Raw genomic sequence first — 21,878 nt, 5'->3', positions numbered from 1 at the left:
ACATAGGCAGCATACAGAGGACAGCAGTAGGGTAAGTACACAAGTAAGTACACAGGTATAGTAAGAGAAGTTTTTATTTCAGGATTTTATGTATTTGGATGGTATCTGTTAATCTCAGTGGACATGTAACTTCACAAATTAAGGCTTCTTTTATATTCTCTTCAATTCTATCCTGTACTATGAGGCCAGAATTATTTTTCTAAAATGCAAATCTTTTTATATTGTTCTATTCAAAATCTTTCAATGGTTAATTCTTCATTGCCTGTAGGATAAAATTAAAACTCTAGTTTGGCTTGCAAATCCCTTTCATTAAATATTTGGGTTCTGCCAAATTTCTAGCCACTGTTACCAATATTCTACTCTTCCCCCTTAACTATAACATGTGAGTTCTAGCCATATCATATTAATTTTGTTTCCCTGAAAAATCTTCCATGTTTCTGTACATTTTTGCATGTAGAATATTTTTGCTTGGAATATCTAATCCTTTTTTGTCTTTGCAAATTTATCTTTTTTTAAAAAATATATTTTATTGATTTTTTACAGAGAGGAAGGGAGAGAGAGAGAGAGTTAGAAACATCGATGAGAGAGAAACATCGATCAGCCGCCTCCTGCACATCTCCTACTGGGGATGTGCCCGCAACCCAGGTACATGCCCTTGACCGGAATCGAACCCGGGACCCTTCAGTCCACAGGCCGACACTCTATCCACTGAGCCAAACCGGTTTCGGCTGCAAATTTATCTTTTAAAGACTTAATTCAACTACTACTTTTCTATGAAATGCCTTCTTGATGCCCTCAGCCAACTGTGTTCTTCATGCTTCTCTGCATTCCGAAATATAGCACTCATCACATTATATTGTAATTATTTCTTACACAAATTTTTTCTTATTAGATGCTAATGAACTTGGGAATTTAATCATCTCTTTATATCAGAAGATTTTTGTTGGATAAGTAATGAAAGAAAATATTCTACTTATGGTTGGTTAGTGCATTTAGTTACCATGCTCCTTTTAAGAGCAAAGATCATGCTTTCTTCCCCTGTGTCATTGTGTTTGCATATTCCATAGTCACTAATAATGTTCTCACCTTGGCTAATTACCTTGCAATAGAACTAGGGGAAATACACCTTGTTGGACCTGGGAGTAGTATCATCTTGATATATGAAATATTGTAAATTATACTGATAGGTTTAAAATTGGCTTTTAAACTGTCAGAAAAGTACCTTGCTTTGATGAAATATGCATACTGAATTTTTTGTTTCATGTTTCTTAAGGAACTAAAAAAAGTAACCTCAGACTTGATAAAGTCCAAAGTCACATGGCAACATAAGATGGGAGAAGAAAACATCAATTTAACAATTAAAGAACAAAAAATTCAGGAACTTCAAGAAAGACTCAACATGGTATTTAATTGATATATTCATGATTATACCAAAATGTTCCTTCTCTGTAAAGTTAATATACATAGAGAAAACAGTAGTATGAATCTTTTTAATTATTAGATTTTTGCCATTATCAGCAAGGCTTTAAGACAATAAAATTTGGTCATAGTAATTTTCTTTGCACTTTAACATGGTGTCCGATTATCTTAGGGCAGTGGTCGGCAAACTCATTAGTCAACAGAACTCATTAGTCAACAGAGCCAAATATCAACAGTACAACGATTGAAATTTCTTTTGAGAGCCAAATTTTTTAAACTTAAACTATATAGGTAGGTACATTGTTATTAACTTAATTAGGGTACTCCTAAGGCTTAGGAAGAGCCACACTCAAGGGGCCAAAGAGCCGCATGTGGCTCGCGAGCCGCAGTTTGCCAACCACTGTCTTAGAGTATAGTGGTGTCTTCTGAAAAGTTTTTGGAGATGAGAAATTCTGTTAATTGAACATGGACATGTATAAGTCTGTGCCAGCCTATATTGGTTATATAATACCATCTTCACTAGAGTCACTGCTTCAACAGCAGGCAGACGTTGGCACTCATGACCCACCGAAATTTGTTGAGCACTGAATTGAATGTAGAATTTGCTGAATTTTCTATCATAACATAAAATTGTTCAAATTTTTTAAGGAATTGGAATTAAATAAGAAGATTACAGAAGAGATTACTCATATTCAAGAAGAAAAACAGGCAAGCAATCATAAGATATTTTGGAAGTCAGTAAATATTTTTAAAACCAGATACAATGTGGGAAATAAATAACAGATGAAATCATGCCTAAGTCAGTTCCTAGCACATAGTGAGAGCCCTCAGTTAGTGAGTATTAAATGGAGACATATGCACATTTTGAGCCAGGTCTCTTACATACTCCCATTAAATAATAAATTGGGTCCTGGATGGTTTGTGCAGTGGTTAGAGCATCAGCCCAAGGACCAAAAGACATATACCTCGGTTTCAGGTTCTTCCCTGCCTTGGCCTTGGTCACATTGGATGTTTTCCTCTCTCTCTCCCTCCCTATTTCCCCACCTCCCTCCCTCCTACTCTTTAAAAGTCAATGGGAAAAATTTTCCTCAGGTGAGGATTAAAATAAATAAATAAATAAATAAGGAGATATGGGGAGATGTTCATCAAAGGTTACAAATTTCTAGTTATAAGATGAGCAACTTCTGGGGATTTAATGTACAGCATGACTTTAGTTAACATACTGTATTATATACTTGAATCTTGCTAGGAGAGTAGATCATACATGTTCTCACCACACACACACACAAAATGGTAAAATTATGTGAGCTGAAAGAGATGTTAACCTTATTGTGGTAATAATTTCACTATACTGGTATCATATCATTACCTTGGACACCTTAAGCTTATACATTGTTTATGTCAATTATATCTCAGTAAAATTGGAGAAAATATTACATTTAAATATTTTTAAATAAATAAAGAATGAAAATAAATCAGTTTTTCCTTGATATTTTAGACCATGATACTCTGGCAGATAATTATTGAAATGTATGTATGCTTAGAACATATGTTTATGGGATAGTATACTCATTTAAATATGTATTTATAATAATCTTCTATTTTTTTAAAAAATGGTATATGAAAGAAAACTCCTGTTTTGTTTTGTTTTTCTATCTTTTGCTTTTCCTCCATGATTCTGAATGCATTCCATGGCATCCTAGGCCATTGGTAATATGACATTTTAGTAGGGATATGTTTACTAGTTTGGGGGCAAGCCAACAAAAGTTTTAGTCTTGAATTCTTCACATTTTGCATTAGTGTCTCAGAATCCATGGTCCATTTCAAAGAACTTTAATTATTTTGAGGAACTCTTGGAAATGGTACTTTGTAAAAAATCATGTAATATAAATTCATTCAGATATTAAATTAGTAAAATGTGTCATTAGCTTTTTTCAGTATATTCTTTATTATAGTATTAAAATTAAACTATGAGGGGGGGTTGTATGCATGCATATTAGCATAACCAATGGACACAGACACTGGGGCGGTGGGGGCTTGCCCAGGGTGGGAATGGCTGGAGTTGGGGGGGGGAGGTTAATTGGGGTAAAAGAAGACATATGTAAAACTTTAGACAATAAAAAAAATTAAACTATGAAGATAAGAAACTAAAACATATTTTTAAAAGAGAAACATTCCTATTAAAGTTTTTAAAATTAATGTTTATATATTTTTTAAAGGATATCATCATTTCTTTTCAACATATGCAGCAATTACTCCAGCAACAGACCCAAGCTAATACTGAATTGGAAGCAGAATTGAAGGTGCAAAGAGAAAATAATCAGGTTATATTTATATATTTTTTAAAGTATATTTCCATCTAATGAGCTCTGCCTGTTTAATTGCAGTCATCTGTTTAACTTTATCTGAGATCATTTTAAATTTTAGGAACAAGATATGGCCTCCTTAATCAACTTGCTATCAATGTCTAAAGTAAGGAGCATACTTTTAAACATTGAAGTCACTAGGTAAATGTTCAATTGTATCAATATCTGATTTAATTTTGTAATACATTGAATGTGATTTTTTTGTGTCTTAGAATTGTGGCCAAGATCTCAACTGAAAATAAGGTGACAACAAGTACACCATATTCTAAGGGAGCAATCAGTGAGCTCCTAGGAATTGGGACAGATCCCTCTTTACAGAAATACTAGTATGATAGAACTGGCCCTGTTACCTCAACATTCACTCATCCTCTTTCCAGTATATGTAAGAAAGTGATTGAGGAGGAGAAGAAGTTATGGTCACTGATGTTTGGGAGTGAGGGTTCAATAAGCAGGTTTTTTGTGGGTTTTTTTTTTTTTTGCATTCCTAGTGGAGGAGCACCCATTTCCCCTCACAAAGCTAAGTGAAGGAGTCTATAGGAAAATCACTTGTAAAGATTGTGGTACAAAAAGGGGAAGGGCAGACTGCCCTCTTGTTTCTTAGATGGATAGAAACCTTAATGTTCACTCTGGTGTTGCCAGTAGAGTGAGATAAGTTGATGTGGAAGGACTTGACATGTTTCTTGAGGTTTGGAAGTGTACCAAGAACTTACAGACTAACGCTCAGTTATGGTCTAGAAATTTCAAGGAGGAAAGTCTTTGGAATAATCTGTGCCAAAGGGGCTTGAAGTGTATTATGCTTGTTCCAATACTGAACGTATCTGGAAGGATGCAGAAGAGAGAACTTTGATGGTGCCTTGAATCCACAGGAAGGACCATGGAGGTTAGTGGAAGGGTAGGAACTGCCTTGTTTGCTACTGAGCCAAGTGATGGGATGTACAGCTTAGGAGGAGCTAGGGACCTGTTCCACTGGGGTGGCCAGTAGAAGGATTTATGCCCCTCTAAAGGGATTCTTGGGAATCCAGGGTGATGCTGAACATTTCCTAAGAAAACTACAATCACCTCCTGTGTAAAGACCACCATCAGCAGAGACCAGGGCCAACTTCATGGGTATGTAACCAATGCAGTTGCATATGGACCCAGTCTCAGAAGGGCCTTGTGCTTCAGGTTTAGTGTTCTCTGGTTACTGTCTTCAAATCTTAATGAATTTTTATCTTTGAATGTATGTTTTGTAAATTAAGTCTGATGATGGCACTGGGAGCTTGAGCCTCAGCTCCCAGTCTCCCACTGCCTCCCAGGACCACCTCCTGGCTGCTGGCTCTTCTACCCTTCTGCACCCTGGGCCCTGCCTGGCCTCATCTTCCCTGTTCCTGTCTCGAGACTTGCAACTAGTTCACATTGGTGGTGAGAGGCCCAGATGCAGGAGGGAGGGTCTGAGTGGAGTGCATGTGCCCTGCAGCATCCTGTATCCCGGGTTGGTAATATCTTGGCATTTAGCATGTTAGATAGGTGACTTGGCAGGAAGTGAGTCTCCAGTTCAGGTACAGAGGTGCATCTCTGCCTGGCAGTTGCAATCCCTTGAGGGTTACCCATCTGCCATGGGTTGGGCAAAGGTCCCATGAGACAGGAGATTGACTTCCCTCACCCACAGCCAGGACATAGTACATGGGTCCAGCCACTTGCAGTAGGTAGAATTCAGTAACTGGTAGCTTGTACTTATGCTGAGTCAAGTGGCAAGGCTTTAGGCATCTGTGAGGATCTGCATTTGCCCTGTGAGTATCCTTCTGCTCAGGGACTATGGCATTAAGTAGAAAATAAAAAGCCCCATGATAGGTTGCTGGGGATAGAGAGGAAGGGAGGAGAGAAGGACCATGAAGAAAGAAAAAACTTTTGTAATATCTTTAATAGCACTTTTTCCCCTGCCCTTTTTTTTTTTTTTTTTAATTTTTGCACCGGGCCTCACAAATTATGCTGAGTCCATCACCTTTGAATGGAACCAAACCTAACCTTAGCAGTGCAAGATTTATCTCATCATTGATGTTTTTTGACTAGTCATGCAAAGAAAGTTTTGCCTTCCTTATTTCTCTTGCCTCTATAGGAATTAGACCTAGAAGAGGAAGAAGGAAGAGGTGTGCTTGAGTCAAACCTCTTCCTCCTCTTAACCTCTTCACCTACTCAAATAAAAGACAAGTAGAAATCATTTCTCTGAAAGTCCAGGTATAAGCAAGTATCCCCGATACCTTCTCCACCCACCCTACAGATGGATAATTTGGAACCATTTCTCTGATATGTTGAACCTCCTCCCAAGAAATATGTGATGTAGTTTATCCACATTCTTTATGAGTAGCAGTTATCAGACTTGTCTTCTAATCCACTTAAAGGAGTTGAAACCTCAGTTTTTAGGATGAACAAAATATTAGAGATTAGCTAGTCTAATCATCATTTCATGATGAGCTAGAGATCCAGAAAGTATAAGCATGTAGTTCAAAGTCTCATAATTAGTGGCAAAACCAGGAGTAAATATTTGTCCTGACTCTATTCTAGCACTATTTCTACATAACATTGTTAGTATTTTTCCTAGACCTGTGAGAGCTGCCACTTTTGTTAGATCCATTATATGAAAACCACAACTTTTAAATTGTTTTCCATGCATTCTAAATCCAATGTTTATGTATCATTGAATTCTACAGAGCCTAGAGTAGTTACAATTATATATATATATATATATATATATAGAGAGAGAGAGAGAGAGAGAGAGAGAGAGACAGAGAGAGTGTCATGTGTTTCTTTGAGTTCATGATACCTGTAACTATGGTTCCAGGATCTTTTAATGACACTACTAAAATCTTGGGTACTCCAAATGCCTCTCTTTAACTAGCACCATTATTACCTGTGCCTTTATAATATAGAGAGAAACTAGATTTCATATAGTAAAATTTCAAAGTATTGGCAAAAACAGGATAGAATTGTCAGCTTTTTATTTGAATAAGGACATTAAAAAATAACTAATACCATCTATCATCTTTTTCATTTTATGAAAGAGAACATTTTAACACTAAAAGTATAGTAAGAATATAATCTCAGGTAAAAGGAGAGTCTGTTACAAGAAAAGACATGATGCCCTCCAATTGACATTTTTTTGCCATGGCTAGTGAAATTTTACCATGCTTGTTTGCAATCAGTGCTTGTTTGCAGACTGGTGCTGGAGAACCACTGCTATATAGCATAAGAAAATATTAATGTAGAACTGTTGCTGAGGATTATGCTGCATAGGTATCTCAAGTGTTTTCTTGAACATTCTAAATCCACCTGTACTAAAAGGGATCATTACTCTTCATAATGGCCTACTGTGTTTCAGCACTGTGTGGTAATGCTGCCATCTGTCTTATATTTTTATTGTACAGTTTGGAGCATAGAGAAATAAATTCTCATGATGGAGAATATTTTATACTATGATTTAATTATAGTTTAGTCCAGATATAAGTATAGTTATACTTCCATAGGCATAGTGTTAATAAGAATAATTTACTTAGTTTGCTGCCATAATCATAGTATTAACCAGGATAATTTACTCAGTTTGGGATATATTAAAATATTAACAGGTGTTTTTATTTTGACTTTCCACAATATCCATTTTTTCAGCTAGGGTTTTTGATTGTTAATCCAGATGCAAACAATCCTATATAATAAAAGCGTAATAAGCAAATCGACCAACCGACGGAACAACCAGTTGACAGGGGGGCGGGGCCAACGAGCAGGTGGCGCCAGGCCAGCCAAGGCATATGCCAGTGGGCAGAGGGAGGGGATGGGGATGGGGGGGGAGGGCAGCCGCTTGTGGCCACAGCCGTCCCCTGATCACCACCTGGTTGCCTCCCGCAGAGGGAGGCCAGACTGCGGTTTAGGCCCACAGGGAGCAGGCTCCCGGCCTGCGAGAGGGCTCAGGTCGGGCTGAGGGATCCCTGCCTCCCTCAGTGCACTAATTTTCGTGCACTGGGCCTCTAGTACCAAATAATCTCCTGATAGAGTATAACTTCCAATAGAACAGTAAATTTTCACTACCATAGCATAAGAGCATATAAGAGTATCTGTATCTGGCACATATTAGGAGCTCATTAAATGTTTAGTTCTTTATGAGCTAGAGGAGAATCTTTATGTTAAAATTGTAAAATTATGTTTCCATAATTTTGCCTGCAGATTGACATTTTAGATATAATTGAGAACTCTATATAGATAAAACACTGTGAAGCCTTTAAAATGAGATAGGTCTATATATAATGATATGGAAAGTAAGCAAGACATATTAATTTTTTCAAAACAGATGCAGAATAATATGGTATGTATAGTACTATATTCTTTATGCTTATATGACAATTTCTGGAAGGGTACACAAGAAACTGCCTGAGTGGTTACCTCTGAGGAGGTAATTGGAAAACCTTACCTTTTCTTTGTGTGGCTGGAAATGTTTACCCTGGATGTACATAGATAGCTTTAATAATGATCAACAAATGAACTTAAAAATTCCAGATATAGTAGACATATAGGTAGAGTTCTTACTACTTGTCTTTTTACAGAGGTTCATTTGGATTATCAGCAGACATTAGAGAAACCTAATAATATTGGTGACACTGATACCAATAGCTTTAAAACCCGTGTCTTAGAAAACAGTAGTGGTTTTAGTCTTTAAAGGTTTTCTTTGGGGGTGGGGAGAGAGGGTAGTGTGATGGTGTTTATATTATGTTATTTTATAAAGTAATTGATTAATAGAGTAAATATTAAAACTCTACTTAAAATGTGTTAATTTGAAATTAAAAATTAACATTGTATTTAAGGGCTCTCTAGCCAGTTACTTCCTAAAATAAACAGATGTGGAAAAATGTTCTGTGGTAGTTAAAATTTTTTAGTAGTGTTATATGCTGGATTATGCTACATTTCATATTTTTCAATGCTGTAGTTTATATTACTTTTTCAGTACATTAAAACTTATGTGGTGAAACTGAATAATGGCAATGTTTTTATGTCCTTTTATAGTCATTTCTTTTTCATAACCTCCCCCTCTTTTCCTGTTAACTAAACTATAAGCACCTTTCTGTTAATTTATGAAAATTATTGTTGAGATAGCACATTATCACTGATCTGTATGGCACTTGCAGCATGTTAGAAGCAAAGGTCTAAGCAACATAAAACACATCAAAATTCATTAATGTGGTATTGATTATTTTTTGGATAATTAATTTTATTGCAGACCCTTGAAAGAGATAATGAGCTGCAAAGGGAGAAGTTAAAAGAAAATGAAGAAAAGTTCCTTAATCTTCAAAATGAGCATGAGAAAGCATTAAGAACTGGGGGAAAGCATGTAGGTTTATTAAATATTTAAATATTTTGAATAGTTGTAGACATTTAAAATAACTGCTAAATGCAAAAGAAATATCGCAAAAATAATGTAGGAATAGTCAGACACATTTTCTTCTTGCACTTATATTTCTAAGAAGTGAATGCTTTTTAAAAAGCTAGATTTAATAAAATTTCCTGTATTGCTTTTATGCATGAAAAACCACACGTGTGTATGTGTGTGTGTGTGTATAAATTGAATGACTTTCCATATGTAACAAAGAAAAATTAATTTACCTTTTCATAAAATCATTAATAGTATTGTAGTAAATTATTAAAATAAGGAATTATGTAAGGTATTATTGTTGGCTGATCTATTTAGCTTTCCTCAGCAGTTTTGTTGAGATGTATTAAAGCCATGTTTAGAACATGTAGATAATAGTTGAGTTCTATAGTGTTAACATTTTATCATAAGACTTGATGTTATAAACATGGCTATTTTCTTAAACCACGTGTTTGCTAATAAATATTAATATTAGTGAAATAGATAATAAAAGTGTAAATTAGTAATATAAAGGTTGACTTTAAAAATTGGTGAACCCTAAAATTGATTTTTCTATTTTAATATCTATTTCATTGCCTTTCAGTTCTTTTACAAGAATAACACAATAGAAAGTTACTATTTATGAGTTTATGAAATCTGTATTTTGGGAAAGATTATATTTTAGACTATTATGCCAATTATACTATGTTATTCTAATACTATACTATCTAGTTTTACTAATATACTTTATATTTAAATACCAACTTGATAAAATTCACTAAAGATGACTTTGTTTAATATAAATTGTTATATATGTAACTCTTGATTTTTCAGTTTCTCACATAGTGGGTTCCCCTTTCAATTTGATGCTGGTTTCTTTTGCTGTGTAGAAGCTTTTTATTTTGATGTAGTCCCATTTGTTTTTTTTCCTTAGTTCCTTTGCCCTAGATGTATCCGTAAACATACTGCTATGAGAGATGTCTGAGATTTTGCTACCTATGGTTTCTTCCAGGAATTTTATGGTTTCATGACTTAATTTAAGTATTTTATCCATTTTGTGTTTATTCTTGTGTATGGTATAAGTTGGTGGTCTAGTTTCATTTTTTTGCATGTATGTGCCTAATTTTCCCAATACCACTTATTATTGAAGAGACAGTCTTGATTCCATTGTATGCTTTTGCCTCCTTTGTCAAATATTAATTGAGCATAATGGCTTGTGTCGATTTCTGGGGTCTCTGTTCTGTTCCATTGACCTATATGCCTGTTCTTGTGCCACTACCAAGCTGTTTTGATTACAGTGGCTTTGTAGTATAACTTGATATCTGGTATTGTGATCCTCTAACTTTGTTCTTTCTTAAGATTGCTGCAGCTATTTGGGGTCTTTTTTGGTTCCATATAAATTTTTGGAGTATTTGTTCTAGATATGTGAAATATGCTGTTGGTATTTTGATAGGGTTTGCATTGAATCTATAGATTGCCTTGGGTAGTATGGACATTTTAATGATGCTAATTCTACAAATTCATGAACATAGTATATTCTTCCACTTGTTATATCTTCCTCTATCTCTTTTTTCAACATCCTGTAGTTTTCCAAGTACAAGTCTTTTACTTCATTGGTTAAGTTTATTCCTAAGTATCTCAATTTTTTTGCAATAAATAAAAGTATCTCAATTTTTTTTGTTGCAAAGGGTAAATGGAATTGTTTGTTTTTGTTACTCTTTCTGAGAGTTCATTATTGGTATATACAAAAAAAACCCATCGTTTTTTTAGTGTTGATTTTGAATCCTGCTACATTGCCGAATTCATTTATTAAATAGTTTTTTGGTGGAGTCTTTAGGGTTTTCTATGTACGATATCTAATGTCATCTGTGAATGAGAGTTTTATTTCCTCCTTTCCAATTTGAATGCCTTTTATTTCTTCTTCTTGTCTGCTGTCTGTGGGAACCCGGCCAGCCCTTTCGTGCCACTGCTTATCAGGGTTCTCTCCAGCTAGTCTTCAGTTGATTATTCAGAATTTTTTGTATTTTAGTTGTAATCCTACTTTATCAGCACAATTTAAATGTTTTATACTTTTTTAAAAAAAATTTATTTTGTTGAAAGTATTCAGATGTCCCCCATTTTCCCCTCTCCACTCATCCCCCCCCCACCCCCACCCCCCATTGTTTTAAATAATCTGTTTTTACATTAAAGGAACCTTTTCCATTTTACACTAGAATCTTCCAGAAGTAAATACTGAAAACAGTGATATGTCAATGGGAAAATTACAAAACATCATACAGAAATATAATTCTAGGGAAGAAAATAAAGTGAGTTTTTGTTTAGATACTGAATATAGAGAAAATGAGAAAAAGAAAGGACCACTTACAGAAGAAATCATTATAGAAGGTAACCTAAGATTATATTGATATTTTCTAATTTGTATATTGAGCTTTGTAGAGGGATTCAATTATAGCCTTTGCTTTGAGGACCTTGTAATGTAGTTGGAGAAATACATTATTTGTATATATCTTAACAAAACAGGGTCCCTTTGTGCTATTCTTTACAGCAGTGGTTCTCAACCTTCTGGCCCTTTAAATACAGTTCTTCATGTTGTGACCCAATCATAAAATTATTTTCATTGCTACTTCATAACTGTAATGTTGCTACTGTTATGAATCATAATTTAAATATCTGATATGCAGGATGGTCTTAGGCGACCCCTGTGAAAGGGTCGTTCGACCGCCAAAGGGGTCGCGACCCACAGGTTGAGAACCACTGCTTTACAGTCAATATTTTTTGGGGAAAAGTACATTTCTGCCTATTCATCACTTCTTTCCTTTTTGCATTCTGGTTTATGCCTTCACTGTTTTGCTGAGAATGTCCAATGGGCTTCCAATAACCTTCTGATGACCAGACCTAGAGCACGTTACATCCAATGGCCTTTCTAAAACTGTTCAAATAATTTACTAATTCATCCAGCTTGAAAAAAAGTTGTTTAAAGACAGTAACATTCAAGTTTTGTCCTTAACTAATTAATTCTTTGAAAGTGTTCAAAACTAGGCCAAACAACCACTTGGTGGAGATGTTGTAGAGAGAATGGTCAGACTAAAAAAGCCCTACAAGCTCTGAACTTTATATTCCAGATTATTGTGATTATACTGAATTTTTGAAATCTATGGTTGGAACCCAAATGAATAAAAATTAATGTCTTAAGTAGACATTTTATACACTTGGCCAAAAGTATTCCAAAAGCAAAATATATTTACAAGGTAGTAAATTAAAAAAGTGATAAGAGTATTGAAGAAGCCAGCTAGCAATTTCTGGATCTAAGTAGTAATAGAAATTAAGAGTATAAATTGTTAGGATAAATTGATTTTATCGAATCAGCTCTGTGTTTATATGGACTTGACTAGAGAAATAAAAACCATTTTTATAATACCCTCAACGTGTCTTGTTTTAAACCAAAAGTACTTTTGTTGTAGTGCATAAAAATTTACTGTGTTCTCATCATGACAGATATACAGCATACTGAAAAAATCTCCAAGAATGAAATTGATCCTAGTGTACCTCAAGATGAGAAGCAAAGCGAAATCTCTGTAAGCAAAACCCTCTGCATAGAAAAAGAATTAATTAGTCAAGGACAAACCTTGAATGTTACTGACTTTAGAAAAGCAGCTACTACAGAAATAAAAGACAAGATGGGCTTGGAAAGAGACAATGAATCCCCAGAATTTAAATCACCAAATAATTCTTTTTTAGAGGCAGATATATCAATAGAAACAGACAGCATACACCTAGAAAGAACTGAAGGATTCGATGTTCACTGTCCAGATTTACATCTGGAGGTTGAAAGTAACAGAATATCATTTAACAGTGTCTTAAATGAGATGGCTCACAGTACAAATCATAAAAAAGATGTTTCTGAACAACGGTTTAGATTGCTTCCAGAGACTCAAGAAAATGCTACAAAGAAGACAATTACAAACAGTGACCAAGCCAAAATAGATTTGGATTCATCTCTGGATGAAAAAAAGAAACCTGTTCAGTGTCAAAAATACAATTTACATGACTCAAGTAATGTTATATTAGATGATAAACAGTGTAAAATAGAACAAATACAACTGGTAAATAATAAAAGTGAGTGCAGCACACTACCACCTCAACAAACTTCAGATGTTCAGCAAATCTGTAAGGATACTTCAGAGAAGCCTGGACTTACTATTCCCTATGACATTGCAGTTGAATACCCCATTTCATCTGCAGTTTTCAGTGATAATCTTAAAGTATTTCTTAAGAATTCAGATACAAATGTTAATATGATGCCTATATTGGTGAAACCAAACTCAAGCCCTGGGAAAAGAGCTGTATGTAAAAATCTGAATGACTCACAAAGTCCATTTAAGGACTGTTTGGGAGATTTAGAAAACAGTATGAACATTTCTCAACTTCAAGTTAACAATGAGAATATACATACCTCACAAGCCAAAGATATGAAAACTGCTGTTCACATGAAAACTTCCACAGAAATGCAGTTTTCCAGTAAAGAGAGTCACATTGATGAGAATCAGTTAACTGAAGCTACAAAAAATGACCTTTTCCTGTTTGTGGATGTTAATGAAAGACAGCATACATTGTTAAATAATACTGAGAAAACAGAGTCATTAAATGACATCGTTTCAGGAAAAATTTACAGTGAAGGACAGCTGGAAGAATCATGTTCATTTCACATAAAGCCATCTGGAGATTTAGTAAACAGAAGTGGAAAGTCAGCCTTTGATCTTTCAACTTCAGATAAAAAAACTGAGAAAACTCCAGTATATGTGAATTTTTTAGACCCCAGTTCTTGGTCAAAAGTAAATCAAAATGAAAGTCAAACAGTGAGCACTTCAACTTCTGGCATTCCCTTGTTGCTGAACGAGAGACCAATAGGCCCATCAGAAAACGAAAAGATTGTTTCAATGACACTTTGTAAAAATGTCAGGAAGGATATTGGGCCAGGTAAGAAAACAAGCTTTATGTTTACTTTAAAAATTTATTATTTCTGTTTAGTATTCTTGGTAAAAATTCTCCAGATTATGTTCAAAATGAAAACATGTTAGTATTTTTTTTTCCTAAACCTAAAATACTCCTTATATAGTAAAAGTAAAGGCTTTATTTAGATGAAAATGGATTTTTCACCTAAATCTGAACCAGTTTTGTCAACATATACTGAGGCACAAATGCATTTTGGAAATTAAAAAAAAAAAAAAAAAGAACCAAGGAACTGAAAATAAAAAAACCACCACAGGTCCAGGCAACTAATTTTAAATTAGGAACTGCTACTTCATCTGAGGTCTTTACTTTCTAGAGCAAATGCAGAGAAGTTGATAAGGCTTCTTCCAGTGCCCATGTTGAACACACACACACACACATACACACACACACACACCAAGAAAAATCACCACCACCTCTCTCCCTCAGAACCACCTTTTGTCACTTTCTTCCCCGTTTTCTCCCTCTTTCCTTCATTTTTCTATTTTATCTGTTTCTTCACCAGCACCACAAATCCAGCTTTTGTTTGACAATCTCAAGGTATAACATGATTACATTTCATATCATTGCTATTTGTCATTGAAACACTTTAAATTGAACCCCTTAATATGATGTACCTATATTACTAATACACTAAAATGCTAAATATTTCAGACTATTATTTAAAACTACCACATGAAATAACATAATGTCCAAGTTTTGCTTTAAAAATACACAATAGAAAAATAGGGGGAAAGGTAATGGATGAAAGTCATATGACTTAATATTGATGGATATTGAAGCTGGGTAATGGGTACTTGAGATTCATACTCTGTACTTGGGAGTACTTGAAATTTTTCATATTAACATGTAGATGCTGTATAAACATAACTTGGAGATAATGTTTAAGAAGTATGATTATGAGGAAAATGTTAACTTTGCCATTTGCAGTCTCACAATCAAAGTTTGCATTGTTAAAGATTTAGATTTTAAGTGACTTCACCTGTTTAAGAATATGCAGTTAGACCCATTAAAAGAAATGCAGATTACAAGGCAGCTTTGCCTGACCCTGACTTTAACATGCTTCTTTTAAAAGGAAAGAGAAAACTTGGGAGAAAAACTGGGAACTAAAAGCAAAATAAGTACTTCTTGCTTACTAGCATGAATGGAGATATAGGGGGAAAAAACAGAAAACACCAAAGCACTGGAAAATCTTATTTCACAAAATCTAATTTTTCCTAGTAAAATGTATTAACTTCAGATTCCATTAATCTTATCTGTCAAATGCTGTGGTTAGTCAAATGCTATTAGTCAAGGATCTGGTCTAATGTTGACCATATTATCACAGTTCCTTTCTTCTAAATTTCAGTGATATAAATTTAAGAATGGAAGGGGAGATGTCTGAAATTCTATAAAAATTCAACTTGTAAAGTCGTCAAACTCATAAAAGTTTAAATATTTTTTAAACTTCGAAGTAGGCATGTTTCTCTACATTACTTTTATCTGTTTATTAAATACTAGACAGCCCTTTGTTGGGTATCTTATGGCCAGTTTCTTTTAATCTGAATTCGTAAGATGTTCACTATATAAATGTTTACATGTACAGGCAGTGTAGTAACTGGGGAATAAGGATAACATTTTGTTTTATAAGATGTTTATACCATTTCACTCATTTTAATGTGAAATCAGGTTTTAGAAAGTAGCAATAATAAAACTTTATTTTCTGAAATGAGATGTTTAATGTAAAAGCAAAGTCTATGAAAACTATAAAAAGATCAAAGTAAAAAGAAAATAGAAATTGTTACTTTTTAAATACAAAAGCATAGAATCAGAGTAAAACAAGTTCAGCCACTAAAATGAGTGCCTGGAGAATAAAATTCAGTTGTTGCCATTTCCTCTTTGTCAAGCAGATACTACCAGCATTAACAGAGTTGCTGACACTTTGAATAACTCCACTATCCATCCAGATCCCAAGGGAGAGCCCCGTGAAGAGAGGAATGCAACTGCAAAGACTTCTTGTGATTCTTCTTTTCCCACAGAACATGTAAGTCAATTAAAAATATTGCCAAGCAGACCTTAGTGAGCTAATTCTACAGATATGTGTAGAACTGTATGCATCTGGATGCTTTAAGACCTAACTGATCTCCAAAATAATATCAAGAGGGCAGCATGGCACCATTTTTCACAATTAAGGTTGATGGAAAACAGCAGGAAAAAGTCACAGTGTATAAATCAAATAGATATAATCCAGCCTGTTTGAGGAGGGAGAGTGTGAGGTAGTGTATTATGTACTTCTATATTTTAGTCACCTAAACTTAGGAATAGTGGCACTTGCACATTTATTTAAACTTAAAATACAACTGTTCACAATTTGAGCATTTAAAATTTTATTCTAATTAAAGTTGCCTTAAATAGTCAATGAATAAATTCAGCTATTTTTAGTAGGGCTTAATGTTACTTACATTTTGGGAAACTGTTGTGAAGGAATTTATTTTAAATTATTTCAGTTAGAACACAGAATATGAAAGGATCAAATGTCCATCAATATATATCAAGTATGAATGTAAATATTAAACAAAAGATTTGTAGAGATTATATGGCTCCAGGAGTCTATTTGTCATATAAAAAGCAACTAACTACAGATGACAGGTTTTTTGGTAAAATTTGTAAGTTTCTTATCTTGGTTACAAAACTTTAGTGCAAAAAAGGCTATGTTGTTCAAAGTCTACAAAAAACAATTATAGGTATAACTGCTAAAAGATAACCTATAAATGTTAGGAAAGGTTACTTATTTAAATAATTGCATAGTGAGAATTTAAAGCCACTATATTGTTTTAAATTTTATAGACACATATTAAGTAACTTTCTCTTCAGCACATCGAAGATGAAAATTACAGTATTGACACCTTAACATATAACAGGTTTTCACAATTTCATTTTTCTTTTTAAGTATGAGAGACCCTCACTGAGATAGTATAAACTTTTCTTCTGGGAGGGTTAAAACTAAAATCAGGATTCATCTTTTCACCATTGTGTCAGCAGAAATCATTTCAGCTTTGATGTGTACAAGTGTGTATCTTTGAAATATGGTAAATCTGGCATTGGGAAATCCTTGGCCAACTAGGTAAGTTAGTGAAATCAGTGCAAAAAGGAAAAGCTAGATACCAATTTCAAACTCGGTTGAATACTTAACATCTATACTAATAATAGCAGAATATGCAAATTGTTCAGGACAGGGGTGGAGCCATGGGTGGAGAGCTCTCAGTACGCCTGCGCTGGGGGTCCGAAGGGCATGGAGAGGAAGGGAGAGCAGATAGGGAGTTAGGGCGATCAGTCCAGGAGGGGAGAGCAGATAGGCAGTTAGGGCAATCAGGCCAGGAGGGGAGAGCAGATAGGCAGTTAGGGCAATCAGGCAGGCAGGGGAGCACTTAGGGGCATCAGGCAGGTGAGCGGTTAGGAGCCAGTGGTTCCGGATTGTGAGAGGGATCCTGGATTGGAGAGGGTACAGGCCAGACTGAGGGACCCCCGCCTCCCATGCATGAATTTTGTGCACTGGACCTCTAATTTATTATAATTGTCCTTTTTCAAAGGTATAATGGGAATTTCATGTCTCCCTTTCAAGCCCATTTTTATAATTAACCCAGTAGTTCCATTCTTTGTCTAATCCTAATGCTTTTCTTGCAATTAATGTTTTTAAGAATTTATAGAATTAAAGCTTTTTCAAAAAAATATTCCCACAACAGTCCTATAAGGCACATCTATTTTACAAATGAGGAAGCAGTGACACAAATGTGAAATAATTCCAAAGCACTGAGAGACACTACCTGTGGCAGACTTAAAGTAGGTCTCTTCGCTCTTAGTCAAATGCTACTTTCTCAACTTTCATAGTAAAAAAAATGTTTCTTCTCAAAATGCTAGTGCATGTAAAAAAAAAAATAAAACTCAGCTCACTGGCTAAAGAGATATTTTCTAAATTTTACTAGGTGTCAAGCACTATGCTAAGTACCATTGTCCCCCCTGAAGCTTGATTACCAATCAACATCTAATGTGGGACACATTTAAAAGCAGACCTATTCTTTTGCCTAGACGACTGAAAATGCTGTTATTCTTGCATTAAACCAGACAAATCTAGTCTCTTTATGAAGCCTGTTTACTTGCTCCTTAATATTTTACACTTTTCTAAATAGGGCTGTCAGGTGACAACTGGTGGGCCAAATGCAGCTCCCACCCCCTCATTTTAGTAAGTACAATTTTATTAAAGCACAGCCACACCCATTAACTATTGTCTATGGCTACTTTTGTGTTCAATGACAATTAGGCAGTTGCGAGGGAGGCCCCTTGGCCCACAAAGCCGTTTCCCTATTCTTGTTCTAAATGAAGACAAATTAATTTTATGAAGACTTAGAAAGGGAATAAAAGTTATTCATATTTTTCAACGTATTTTTATGCACTCTAGCCACACCAATCCTGTAAAATTTTAGGTATATATTATGAGCTAATCCCCCTTTTTTGTACTTTGGAGAGGGTTAGGTTAGTAGCCTGCTGCAATCTTGGTCATACCTAGGAATGAGGATGGGAAAGAGGGGCCAGCATAAACAAAGCCATTCATTTTATACAATGAATTAGGTTCATTGAAGTTAAATTTTAAAATGCAACCCCAGGACTAGTATCAGATCTTTGAGTCAGGCAGAAAGAGGAAGTATTTTTAAAAGGAGATAGGAAAGAGCAATGATATGTGGCTACATATAGAACTGGAATTACTCTAGGCTGCAAAACCCTAGTTAAGCTAAGACAAGTTTTGTTAAAATCTCTCTACAGGGAATCCCTGCTTCTGACATGCCCCTGACCGGAGTCGAACCCGGGACCCCTGAGTCCGCAGGCCGACGCTCTATCCACTGATCTTTGAGTCAGGCAGAAAGAGGAAGTATTTTTAAAAGGAGATAGGAAAGAGCAATGATATGTGGCTACATATAGAACTGGAATTACTCTAGGCTGCAAAACCCTAGTTAAGCTAAGACAAGTTTTGTTAAAATCTCTCTACAGGGAATCCCTGCTTCTGCCCCTCCCACTAAGTAGCTAGTTTAGGGAAGAAACTAAAGCAGATATGTGTAAATGTCTCTCTCCTTTCCATCATCGAGATAAAAAGTCAAAGAATCAGAATTTTGGAAAATGGGCTGATTTGCACTGGATGTCAAATGCAACAAAATGCATCAAGTATTTTGATGGCAAAACAGGACCATTAAATCACAAGGCATCAATCATTTAACTTCAAAATCAGCAGCAACCTAGATTTAGATTTGATATCTTTCTATGTATCAGTATTGCATGGGTGACTGTGTACATTCATTTTGGCTCTGTAAGCTAAATGAAGTGTGGTGAACTTACTTATATGCGAGACATTATCAGAAATACACATTTACCCATTTTTTTCCGTTACCACTTACTCTTTTTTAAAGAATCCTTACTCAAGGACATACTTTGATTTTAGAGAGAGTGAAACATCAGTGTGCAAGTGAATGTCAATTAGTTGCCTACTGAACTAGCCCTGACCAGGAATCAAACCCACCGCCTGAGTACCCGCTCTGACTGGGAATCAAACCCGTGTCCTTTTGGTGTATAGGACATTGCTCTGAGTCATACCAGCCAGGGCACCAGTTACTTTTTACAATAGCATTTTGTATCTAAAAGGAGCTGATGAGAAAACTAAGGCTCACAAAAGTTAAATAATTTGCTTATTGTCCTGGCAGTCCTTGACAATACTTTTGTTTTCATCTGTTATTTTATAAGAACATAGGCAATCATATGAATACAGTATCATCATAAGGATCAGAGGCTAGGACTTTGAGGGGACAGGTGGCTAACTAGAATTCTCAGGAGCCAAGAAGAGCAGTCCTGAGGGAACTGAGATTAAATATAAATAGTTAAGAGCCTATAAAAAATAATTACTATGGCCCTAACCAGTTTGGCTCAGTGGATAGAGCATCGGCCTGCGGACTGAAAGGTCCCAGGTTCGATTCCAGTCAAGGGCATGTACCTTGATTGCAGGCAAATCCCCAGTAGGGGGTGTGCAGGAGGCAGCTGATCAATGTTTCTCGATGTTTCTAACTCTCTGTCCCTCTCCCTTCCTCTCTGTAAAAAACCAATAAAATATTTTTTAAAAAAATAATTACTATATAATCTCACTTGAAAATGACAATGTTTTGAATATGCCACTTAATCAGTACAATTGGAAAAGATTTTAATGTAAAGCAGTATTCAAAGATCATCAAAGATTTATGAGCAAATGGTATTCATCATAGCCTAATGTATAAAAATAAATTTTTCAAAAACTTAAATGTTCAACAATATATTAAACTAGAGGCCTGGTGCACAAAATTCATTCATGGGGTGGGGGGAATCCCTCAGTCCAGCCTGCACCCTCTCCAATCCAGGAGCCCTAGGGGGATGTCTGACTGCCCGTTTAGGCCCGATCCCATAGGCCCATAGGGATTGGGCCTAAACCGGCAGTCGGACATCCCTCTCGCAATCCGGGACCACTGGCTCCTAACTGCTCACCTTCCCACCCGCCTGATCACCCTAACTGCTCTCCCCTGCTGGCCTGATCACCCCTAACTGCCTCTGCCTTGGCCCCCCCACCATGGCTTTGTCTGGAAGATGTCTGGTCTAATTAGCATTATTACCCTTTTATTAGTATAGATTATGGAACATGGAATAAAATGGATCCATGTTCTTAACAGACCTTAAACCACAGGGAAATGCTAAAAATGTTTTTAATACAGCGTAGAAAATGTGTGATTTAAATTTTCAAATAGTGTATTTATACAGAAGGGACCAGAATATTTACATCAAATTGTTTAATGGTGGTTGGAATCTTGGGTAATTTTAATGTGGTTCTTATCCTATTCCCTATTCTAAATTATAACATTCCCTTTTAACAATAAGTTTTATCTGGTAATCTAAGACCATCAAAGGTTTTTTTTCAAGAAATTAAATTTATTTGACAGGGATAAGTTTAAACAAATATTCAATTAAGAGATAAATTACAACACATGCATAAAAGGGAATTATTTTTGCAGCCCCCTACAATAGTTTGAGAAATTTTAATGACCTAGGAAAGCAGCTCAGTGGGAAAAACAAAGATATAAAATTCTAGAAAGTTATTGATTATACTAAAAATAGAAAAAAAGTCTAGTGCAAATGGTACCAAAATGTTGACAAGTCTCTGGATAGTGGTTTACTACTGATTTTTAGTTACTTTATACTTTTTTTCTATTTTCCAAATTTCCGGTGTTTTATTATCAGGAAAAAAAATAGAAATGAACATTTTTAGCACAATATTATAAGTATGACCCAATGTAGTGCTTTGGAAAACATGCCAACTTCCAAATACTGCATTGCTCTTTCCTGTGTCTCCAAAAATGGTGCTCTGAAGCATGAGAGGAAACATGAAGTAAAAAGCAGTTTTTAAATGGTAGTTTACTTCTGTTAGCATTTTAAAATTTACCCTTGTTTTGATAGAAGATACAAAACATAGACATGTTTGGGAAAGGAAGGGAGTAGAAGACAAAACAGATTTTTATCTGCCTGTTTTAAATATCTTTTCTTTCAATGTAAGCTCAAGACCTTTTAGAAAATGGTATTCCTGGAATATATTAAGAGATCTTGAAAAGCTACTACATAAGCCTACAAATTCACATTTTATAGTTTCTTGATGCCAAAATGTAGTAGTTGGGGAA

At 35.1% G+C, this 21,878-nt stretch overlaps 1 protein-coding gene across 1 annotated transcript in view; it reads left to right on the top strand.

Annotated features, from left to right (window-relative positions):
- The window catches only part of CCDC73 (coiled-coil domain containing 73), a 60,515-nt gene that overhangs the window by 38,286 nt on the left and 351 nt on the right, over positions 1-21,878 (top strand). The window contains exons 9-15 of the mRNA XM_023756397.1: positions 1,274-1,402; positions 2,068-2,127; positions 3,639-3,743; positions 9,025-9,135; positions 11,367-11,538; positions 12,649-14,130; positions 16,053-16,186. Of these exons, the coding sequence (XP_023612165.1) occupies positions 1,274-1,402; positions 2,068-2,127; positions 3,639-3,743; positions 9,025-9,135; positions 11,367-11,538; positions 12,649-14,130; positions 16,053-16,186 (2,193 nt within the window). The remainder of the gene's footprint in view (positions 1-1,273; positions 1,403-2,067; positions 2,128-3,638; positions 3,744-9,024; positions 9,136-11,366; positions 11,539-12,648; positions 14,131-16,052; positions 16,187-21,878) is intronic.

This window comes from Myotis lucifugus, unplaced genomic scaffold (genome assembly GCF_000147115.1).
Source record: "Myotis lucifugus unplaced genomic scaffold, Myoluc2.0 scaffold_92, whole genome shotgun sequence".
In the NCBI taxonomy this organism is placed as follows: Eukaryota; Metazoa; Chordata; class Mammalia; order Chiroptera; family Vespertilionidae; genus Myotis; species Myotis lucifugus.
The sequence above is the reverse complement of the archived record's forward strand: the minus strand, read 5'-3'. Positions and strand labels throughout refer to the sequence as shown.